This window comes from Oncorhynchus gorbuscha, linkage group LG04 (assembly GCF_021184085.1).
Source record: "Oncorhynchus gorbuscha isolate QuinsamMale2020 ecotype Even-year linkage group LG04, OgorEven_v1.0, whole genome shotgun sequence".
NCBI classification, from domain to species: domain Eukaryota; kingdom Metazoa; phylum Chordata; class Actinopteri; order Salmoniformes; family Salmonidae; genus Oncorhynchus; species Oncorhynchus gorbuscha.
The window spans coordinates 53,346,202-53,356,915 of NC_060176.1; the positions used below are offsets into that span (position 1 = coordinate 53,346,202).

Sequence of the window (10,714 nt, forward strand, 5' to 3'; positions counted from 1 at the left end):
GTCTCATGACTGTGTACAGTGTCCTCTGTAATTATAGGGACAGTGAAGCACGTTTTCTTCTTTTGGCTCTATAATCCAAAAGTTTGGATTTGACATCAAACAATGACTGAGGTTAAATTGCAGACTTTTTATCCACATCGGGTGAACCGTTTAGAAATGACAGCACGTTTTGTATGTTTTAGGGGGGCAAAAGTATAGGGACAAATTCACTTACAGTACCAGTCAAAAGTCTACAGTCTACATGGTAGAATAATAGTAAAGACATCAAAACAATGAAATAGCACATGGAATCATGTAGTAACCAAAAAAGTGTTAAACAAATCAAAATATATTTGAGATTCTTCAAAATAGCCACCCTTTGCCTTGATGACAGCTTTGAACGATCTTGGCATTCTCTCAACCAGCTTCATGAGGTAGTCACCTGAAATGCATTTCAATTAACAGGTGTGCCTTGTTAAAAGTTAATTTGTGGAATGTTTCCTTAATACGTTTGAGCCAATCAATTAGGTTGTGACAAGGTAGGGGTGGTATACAGAAGATAGCCCTATTTGGTAGAAGACCAAGTCCATATTATGGCAAGAACAGCTCAAATAAGCAAAGAGAAATGACAGTCCATCATTACTTTAGGACATGAAGATCAGTCAATCCTGAAAATGTCAAGAACTTTTAAATTTTCTTCAAGTGCAGTCACATAAACCATCAAGCTCTATGATGAAACTGCCGCTCATGAGGACCGCCACAGGAAAGGAAGACCCATAGTTAACTCTGCTGCAGAGAATACGTTCATTAGAGTTACCAGCCTCAGAAATTGCAGCCCAAATAAATGCTTCAGAGTTCAAGTAACAGACACATCTCAACATCAATTGTTCAGAGACTACATGAATCAGGCCTTCATGGTCGAATTGCTGCAAAGAAACCACTACCAAAGGACACCAATAATAAGAAGAGACATGCTTGGGTCAAGAAACACAAGCAATGGACATTAGACCGTTGGAAATCTGTCCTTTGGTCTGATGAGTCCAAATTGTATATTTTGGGTTCCAACCGCCGTGTCTTTGTGAGACAGAGAGTAGGTGAACGGATGATCTCAGCATGTGTGGTTCCCACCGTGAAGCATGGAGGAAGAGGTGTGATGGTATGGGGATGCTTTGCTGGTGACACTGTCGGTGATTGATTTATTTTGAATTAAAGGCACACTTAACAAGCATGGCTACCACAGCATTCTGCAGCAATACGCCATCCCATCTGGTTTGCGCTTAGTGGGACAATCATTTGTTTTTTAACGGGATAATGACCCAACAGATATCCAGGCTGTGTAAGGGCTATTTTACCAAGAAGGAGAGTGATGGAGTGCTGCATCAGATGACCTGGCCTCCACAATCACTCCACCTCAACCCAATTGAGATGGTTTGGGATGAGTTGGACAGCAGAGTGAAGGAAAAGCAGCCAACAAGTGCTCAGCATTATGTGGGAACTCCTTCAAGACTGTTGGAAAAGCATTCCAGGTGAAGCTGGTTGAGAGAATTCCAAGAGTGTGAAAAAGCTGTCAACAAGGCAAAGGGTGGCTACTTTGAAGAAATATTTTGATTTGTTTAACACTCTTGGTTATTACATGATTCCAAAATATAAAAAAACTCTTGAATGAGTAGGTGTGTCCAAACTTTTGACTGGTACTGTGTACGTATATTAAAGTAGAAAAAGTTACGTATTTGGTCCCATATTCATAGCATGCAATGATTACATCAGGCTTGTGACTCTACACATTTGTTGGATGCATTTGCTGTTTATTTTGGTTCAGTTTATTTTCTGCCCAATTAGAAATGAATGGTAAATAATGTATTGTGTCATTTTGGAGTCACTTTTATTGTAAATGAGTATATAATATATTTCAAAACCCTTCTACATGAATGAGGATGAACCATGCTTGCAGATAATCCTGAATGAATCGTGAATAATAATGAGTGAGAAATATACAGATGCACAAATATCATACCCCCCCCCCCCCAAAACGCTAGTCTCCCCTGTTATTGTAATGGTGAGAGGTATGATATTTTGTGCGTCTAACTTTCTCACTCATCATTATTCACCCGATATGGATGGAAATACACAAAAATGAGAGTTGCCAGTCCGTACTAACCTCATAGTCCATGTAGGATTTCAAATCCACAACTTTTGGAGTATAGAGCCAAAAGATGCTTCACTGTCCCGATAATTACAGAGGACACTGTATATATGTTTATAGGTGGGAACACCGGGATCTCTCTGTAGGTCAGGCCTCTGAAACCCAGGCAACCTCAGCATCACCTCTGTCCTCCCATTCCCTCCCAGTCACTCACTAAACCATAGATGGAGTCCAGTGTGAAAATGAATCTAACGACCCCTGTGACAGATGCATAAACTGTGCCCATGGGTCTCTAAGGCCCTGATAAATGAGAGATGAATAGATCCCATAGATGGGATTGATACATATCCTATAACATGAAGCCGTGTTGTCCATTTGAAGTATACAGATTATCCTCTTGTTTGTTTATTGTAATCCAAGTGAGATTTAAGTACAGACTGAGTCTCAGCCTCTCTCTCTCTGCCACCCCTGTGTTATCAGGCCAGGTCTCTGCAGGTTGGACTGACCTTGTTTATAAATGACTCAAAATAAGAACCAGAATATCAACCACAATACATGTTGCCTTGTTACGGTGTTGTCACTCTTTCTCTGACTGCATTTCATCCACTCCACTCCATCTCTCGATTTATATCTCAATGTTCTCTCCTTTTTTGGCCTTTCCCCTCTCTCCCCAGGTGCCATTCACCTGCAGTTCCACTCCAGTGGGAACCATTATGTTTGGAGGAAGGTAACCTCTACCGTGCACAACATCATCGTGGGCAAGCTGTGGATTGACCAGGTCTGTCTCCTAACTACATCATGGCTCTTCTCCCTCCTCCTCCCATGTTCTTACCTGTCCATGTCTCTCTCCTACTCTCCTCTTGTGTCCTCATTGTCTGATTCAGTCAATATCCATGTGTCCTGTATGTCAGCCCTCCATGTGTATCATCTATCATCTAATGTTTCCTATGTTCATCCTGTAGCTGTTTGTAATGTAATCCAGGCTGGTGGAGTGAGTGTTGTGTGGAGGCAGAGGTCAATGGCAACAGAAACTAACAGAACAGCACACGAATAAGCCTGTTTGTGGTCTCTGGTGGTTTCTCTGCCTTTCATTTCTAGTAACACCCTCCCCTCTCTCTGTGATGACTCAATTACAGTCTGTAGCTGTCTGTCTGTTGGTCTGTCACGTCATCTGTCTGTAGTACTACTTGGTACTATGTACCAGCCCCTCACTGGAATGGGGGGAGGAGGAGGAAGACAGGGGTCAGGGAATAAACTCAAGCGAGCATATGATTTTTGGCACACTCACAAACACCCTCTCAGCAGTCCCTAAAGCACACCTTAGTGTCATTTATATAGAGCTTCCTAGTAGAATCTCATTACATCCCTGAGAGGGATGAATGTAAAGATACTGTTCTGATACAGCTGTGGAATGTTCTGATGACTCATCTGTTGTTTCGGATTTGAATTGATGCTAACCAGAAATTCTCCCTCCTATTCCACCCGCCTCTTTTCTCTTCCATCCCATTCTACCCTCCCTTTTCCCTCTGTCTCTCTCTCTGTCTCTCTCTCTCTGTCTCTCGGCAGTCAGGGGACATTGAGATAGTCAACCACAGGACCAAGGAGACATGCCAGCTCAAGTTCTCCCCCTACAGCTATTTCTCCAGGGAAGTCCCACGCAAGGTACATGTCACCACCATCACAACCCTCTAATCAGCACTGGCTGAAACCTGACCGTGGCATGATGAGCTCATAGGCTCGGCTGTCACACTGTTGTGTGCTGCCCCCTGCTGGATAATGCAAGTGAATGGACTATTTCAAAATAGTTGTTAATAATTAACTATAGTGAGGGATATTGTATTAACTTCTACAAACGGAATGATACATTTTCTGTGTGTGTGTGTGTGTGTGTGTGTGTGTGTGTGTGTGTGTGTGTGTGTGTGTGTGTGTGTGTGTGTGTGTGTGTGTGTGTGTGTGTGTGTGTGTGTGTGTGTGTGTGTGTGTGTGTGTGTGTGTGTGTGTGTGTTGTCCAGGTGACAGGGGTGGTGTCAGACGGTGGAGGGCAGGCCCACTACATCCTGTCTGGCACGTGGGACGATAAGATCGAGAGCTCCAAGATCGTCCAGAGCAGCAAAGGGGGCAGCGGCTCCGAGGGCAAGCAGAAGACAGTTTACCAGACCCTGTCCCCCAAACTACTGTGGAAGAAATACCCTCTCCCGTAAGCACTGCCCAGCCTGCCCAGCCTCACGCAGTAAAACACTACAGCAGATAACACAGTTCACCATCTAATCCAACAACACAACAAGGATTACTACGTTATAGAGCACAGATCAACCTAACCGCTCTCCTCTATCTCCCACCCACCTCCTCTCTTTTCTCTCTCTCTCGGTTAGGGATAACGCTGAGAACATGTACTTCTTCTCCTCGCTGGCACTGACGCTGAATGAGCCGGAGGATGGGGTGGGGCTGACGGACAGCCGGCTGAGACCGGACCAGAGGCTGATGGAGGCGGGGAGATGGGACGAGGCCAACTCTGAGAAACAGAGACTAGAGGAGAAACAGAGAGCTGTGAGGAGGAGGAGAGAGGCAGAGGCCACAGATGCACTTGATGACGGTAAGACAGTGAGAGAGGGAGGGAGGGCAGGGTGGAGAGAGGGAGGGAGGGCAGGGTGGAGAGAGGGAGGGAGGGCAGGGTGGAGAGAGGGAGGGAGGGCAGGGTGGAGAGAGGGAGGGAGGGCAGGGTGGAGGGAGGGCAGGGTGGAGAGAGGGAGGGAGGGCAGGGTGAAGAGGGAGAGAGAGGCAGTGGAGAGTTGACAGAGAGAACAACTGAGAGAGAAAGGAGCAGGGTAGAAAGGGAAATGCCTTTATTAAGTCCAATAACTTTGAATCATTCCTCCCGTCCCCTGACCTTGATGTAAATGCTATGACAAAAGCAGTATTACCTGGAGTGAGACAGATGAGAATTGAAAGTGAAGAGCTAATGGAGGCTACTGGGGGGTGTACAGAGAGGAAACAGCAGAGCAGACACTTGTCATCCTGGTCACATTGTTAATGTCCCGTGCTCTGTGTAGCTGCGGGACCTAGGCTTGGCTGTATTTTGATGTACCCATGACACATCTCTCTTTTCCTCCCTCTGTTGGTGGTCAGAGTGTGATTATGATGACTCTGGTGAGTGGGGGTTGCCTTGTGTCCCCCCCCCCTGTTGTGCATCACCTTCTCCCCCACACCCCCATATTTTTTTGTGTTGACCCTCTCCACTGTGGCCTGCCAATGGCAGCGTTCCAGGTTGTCTTTGTGTCTGAGATTACTATATCATATTAATGTGGCCCAGAGACCTTAAACACTTCTCCAGATGTTTCACGTGTCTGGATCATCTAGGTCTGTGCAGCACCACTGCAGACAACCTGGAACTGGAAGGGATCCTTTATGAGGTCTGCATGCTGACTGACTCCCTAGTACCCACTCTTCCAGACTATGACTCAGGAAAAAGCAGCTCAATCTTTTTCCTGCTGCCATGCGCCTCTTTCATTCAGACTTGACTTGGCCCTCATACTGCTGTACTGTTTCTGAGCCAGAGAAACAGACATAGAGGCGTGTGTAATGTGTGGGAGTGACCTGACAGTAGCCCACTGTATAAGTGACGCTTGTGTCTCTTCCCCCAGGTCGGGAGTACGAGGGCTTCCAGCCACAGTGGTTCCACAAGAGGACGAACGCCATCACTGGAGAGACAAACTTTGTGTACAAGGGGGGATACTGGGAGGCTAAGGACAGTCAGGACTGGAATATGTGCACTGAAATCTTCTAAGCCTCGACCAGACATCCTACCCCCTCACTGGACTCACCCAGGCCCAGGAGACTGCTCTACCGCTGGGTCTGGGTGTTGACCTCTGTGTGCAACTGTGTACGTCTCACACACTCACAATACAGTTTACCTCCCCACGGACACACACACTTCATCTGTTTTACAGAGTCAAAGGAGACAAGGGGCCTTCTATAGGTCCTCCCTGACAACATAGCACTGAGCTGTATGGGGATGTGAGAGAGAGGAGAGATTGAATACCATAGAAAATGGACCCAATAGAGATGTCCAAAATAATCAGGTGCGCCACACATGCTACCCACAATGCACTATTCCTCTGCTCAGCACATCGTTTTTTCTAGGTTTTAATGATTGAATAGCAACCCATCTAAATCAGTTCTCCTCTCCTCCACTGTAGACTGGGATGGGATGAAGTCTATCCTCTCTAACAGACAGACCGACAAACAAAAAGAAGGCCACAGAAGTTTATAGAAAGACGGTATACTTTAAAAGGATGGACATTTATTTTGATTAGTAACTGGTATCGGAAAGGGCAGGTAGGCACAGACTCCAACGCTTGAATTAGTTTGTCATCTATGTCCGTCTGCCTGGTAAAGAACTTAAGTTCGCTCTTCTTTTCTCCGTTGCAGGAGGAACCAGGTTTAGGCCTACGTATGACCATATAGCGCTCAGACCGTAACCAACGTGGTTTGACAACCAGAGTACTTTTCCAAACACAAACTGGGTACCTCCCAAACACAGTCACACTTCCACTCCACTGGTAATTGAAACTTTGTCTATTGAGGTAAATAAGCACTTTTCTTTGTGGGTTTCCACAGCTTAATGCGTATCCGTGTTGATGTTGAGGAGACTCCAGCCTGGGCACTGTACACTCACCCAGTCCTTTGGTGCTTTACCATAGAAACACATACACTTCTATTGTGCAGTGAGTCATTTAAAGGATATAAATGGCATTGTAGCTAGAACCTGCACACCAATTACTTGTCCCAAAAACAGATCCATCATCCCACACATGAATATCTAGGCAGAGTGTGAATTCTACACCCCAGAGTATAGTTCTACAGCCTATATGACAGATCAGAGCCTGCTCTGGACCTGTAATTGTATTCCTACAGAACTGGCTGATGTTGCTATAGCACTGAAGGAGGCCCATGGTGGCTACTGACAGCATATTGGCATCTTACCACAGACAGACAGCATGCTCCTCAGGCCTCCCATAGCATACCACTGTTCAGCCAGGGAGGGCTGCTAGTGAAGACACTGGCTCCCAGGCACTGACCCAGGTTCACCTGAGCATAAACCTAGTCCTAATTCCTAGTGTTGAAGAGCTGTGGACAGGCTGATCTGGGATCAGCTGGTGAAGGCACTGTCAGTCTTTTTGCCTTTAAGAACTGATTTGTGCACTACATGTCTTAGGTGACAGGATTCTTGACAAAGTGTTAGTATATTTTGTAATTACTGTTAGGAATGTAGTATTTGGGCTGGAAGTATTGTACCTACTGTCTGGCCTTTTGTGTGAATATTTTGTGATAACAAGATAATAACAAGACAATAATATGATTATAAAACAGTTCTAATAATAATCAGAAAAATAAGTCATGTTTATAGTTGAAATCTGAAGTTTTAATGAAGATGTACTGTTACTGTTACTCTTTTTAATTTAAATTGATCCAGCCAGTTAGAAGTTGATTCTATAACTACCGCCCACGGTTTGGTTGCAGATTTAATGTTTTGTATTAATAGAGACTTACTCTCACACTGAAAATTATTTTTATACAAAGTTGTTGATATTGACATATTGTTTACTTGGTTTAGATGTGCAGTTCACAAACAAGCAACCACATCTGACAGTGCCCCTGATGTGGCCCATATGGTTTCTGAGGTCAGTTGTTACAGAGATCTGGTATGTGCTCTGGAAGGAAGTGGAAGACACACAGAATACCATCCTCAGCCCAACATATCTGTCTGGAGGGCTAGAGGGGTTGCTGGGGGTGCATACCAACTAGAAAATACTCATCAAGCAACTGCTGAATGTAATGTGAACCAGGAAAATGTGAAAGTTTAAACTGTGAGATAATAATTATCCCCCAATCACTTTCATGCTCCCAACTGCTTTTCATTTGAACTCAACCGGAAACCTATAATATAAAGGCTCAACGGGGCAGAGAATGAGGTTTTTACAATAAGCACATTCTGACCAGGCACTTACTCTCTTTAACCCCGTCAACAACAGCCATCTGTTTTCTGCACTATTTATGTTTGGTTCCAGTTGATCTACTTTGTACCCATGGCCTTTCAGCAGACACACAGGCACGTATACATTAGTCACATAACCATAACACATAACACACTCACACATCTATAAGTACTGACCACATTGGCAAGAACAGTACATTATTAGTGGAAGAAATCAAGTGGGTACAGCAGGATGACATGGTTCCCCACATTGGAATGAATTCTCACTATTCTGGACCCAATCACAGTAAGGGGTTTTATATATTGTAAATGTGTCATTGTATAGACAATACTACGACGTCATGTACAGTATAACTGGGCGAGAAACAGTATTGAAATGTGGGGAAGAAAGAGTATGATGTGCAGGGCAAGTATAACTTTTTTCTCAATTATCAACTCCATATAGATTTAGTTTACTATATTGGGTTTGAAATAGAATGAGTTTTATATATGAATATACATATATTATATTTTGAATGATGATAAACACATCATACATTTTAATCATTTATTTTGAATATCCAAATGACGTGACCTCAAAGATGGGTGGGTGTGGGTTGCTAGGCGCCCCAGCCAGGGCCTGTGTAAGAGACTGATTAGTAGCAATAGTGGTGATGTTTAGATTATTTATTCATTCATGACACTTGTTGGGGTAAAGAAGATGTTCATCTCTGCTCTGTGCAGAAAGGAAAAACTGAACAACCAAAGCATCTGTGCAGTGACTCTTTACCTGCCTTCCTAATGACATCATCTTTTTCATTTTACCAACACTTAATCCAGTATGGTTTGATTTACCCAACAACACTTAATTCAGTATGGTTTGATTTACCCAACAACACTTAATTCAGTATGGTTTGATTTACCCAACAACACTTAATTCAGTATGGTTTGATTTACCCAACAACACTTAATTCAGTATGGTTTGATTTACCCAACAACACTTAATTCAGTATGGTTTGATTTACCCAACAACACTTAATTCAGTATGGTTTGATTTACCCAACAACACTTAATCCAGTATGGTTTGATTTACCCAACAACACTTAATTCAGTATGGTTTGATTTACCCAACAACACTTAATTCAGTATGGTTTGATTTACCCAACAACACTTAATTCAGTATGGTTTGATTTACCCAACAACACTTAATTCAGTATGGTTTGATTTACCCAACAACACTTAATTCAGTATGGTTTGATTTACCCAACAACACTTAATTCAGTATGGTTTGATTTACCCAACAACACTTAATCCAGTATGGTTTGATTTACCCAACAACACTTAATTCAGTATGGTTTGATTTACCCAACAACACTTAATTCAGTATGGTTTGATTTACCCAACAACACTTAATCCAGTATGGTTTGATTTACCCAACAACATTTAATTCAGTATGGTTTGATTTACCCAACAACACTTAATTCAGTATAGTTTGATATACCCAACAACACTTAATTCAGTATGGTTTGATTTACCCAACAACACTTTTTCAATATTTTTATTTTTTAATTTGAACCTTTATTTAACTAGGCAAGACAGTTAAGAACAAATTATTATTTACCATGACGGCCTACACTGGCCAAACCCAGACGACACTGGGCCAAATGTGCACCGCCCTATGGGACTCCCAATCACAGCCTGGAATCAAACCAGGGTGTCTGTAGTGACGCCTCTTGCACTGAGATGCAGTGCCTTAGACCACTGCGACACTCAGGAGCCAAAATCCAGTATGGTTTGATTTACCCAACAACACTTAATCCAGTATGGTTTGATTTACCCAACAACACTTAATCCAGTATGGTTTGATTTACCCAACAACACTTAATCTAGTATGGTTTGATTTACCCAACAACACTTAATCCAGTATGGTTTGATTTACCCAACAACATTTAATCCAGTATGGTTTGATTTACCCAACAACACTTAATCCAGTATGGTTTGATTTACCCAACAACACTTAATCCAGTATGGTTTGATTTACCCAACAACACTTAATCCAGTATGGTTTGATTTACCCAACAACACTTAATCCAGTATGGTTTGATTTACCCAACAACACTTAATCCAGTATGGTTTGATTTAGCTTTAATATCTATGCTTTGTTTTTATCTTTTCTTTTTTTCTCAACATGGGTGCCATTGTCTTTCATTTACATACTGTATTCATATATGCACAATAAGAAGTGTGTGTATCACATATATACATGTGTCTTTTGTTTTGTGCTGCTCTGAGGCAGGACTATAGTAATGAAGACCTGGTCATACCTGGTCTGAATTCAACCCTGCTGCACAGTGGACTCTGTGCTGTTTGGACTCGTTCTAATACAGTAAGAGCCTGTGTGACCCGTATCACTACTAAGGACCTGGTACTGAAGGAGTGGGTGGAAGGACGGAGGTGAGCGGGGTCTGGCCTTACCATACTCACTTCAACCTCACTGACACACGCTCATATTCCACACATATTCCACACACACTATCTCACACATATGCATCTCTGTTCAGGTGTAACTGCAACCGGGGTTGGTCTTTTATAATTGTGTTTTTTTTCTCCCTTAATTT

General features: G+C 43.1%; 1 protein-coding gene across 7 annotated transcripts in view; it reads left to right on the forward strand.

Moving 5' to 3' along the window:
* Positions 1-10,354, forward strand: part of LOC124034275 (oxysterol-binding protein 2-like) — an 85,127-nt gene extending 74,773 nt beyond the window's left edge. For all 7 annotated transcript variants that reach the window (XM_046347229.1, XM_046347230.1, XM_046347231.1 and 4 more), the window contains 5 exons: positions 2,797-2,900; positions 3,689-3,784; positions 4,135-4,319; positions 4,495-4,715; positions 5,764-10,354. In XM_046347229.1, the coding sequence (XP_046203185.1) occupies positions 2,797-2,900; positions 3,689-3,784; positions 4,135-4,319; positions 4,495-4,715; positions 5,764-5,906 (749 nt within the window). In that variant the 3' untranslated portion in view covers positions 5,907-10,354. The remainder of the gene's footprint in view (positions 1-2,796; positions 2,901-3,688; positions 3,785-4,134; positions 4,320-4,494; positions 4,716-5,763) is intronic.
* The last annotated feature ends 360 nt before the right edge of the window (positions 10,355-10,714 follow it).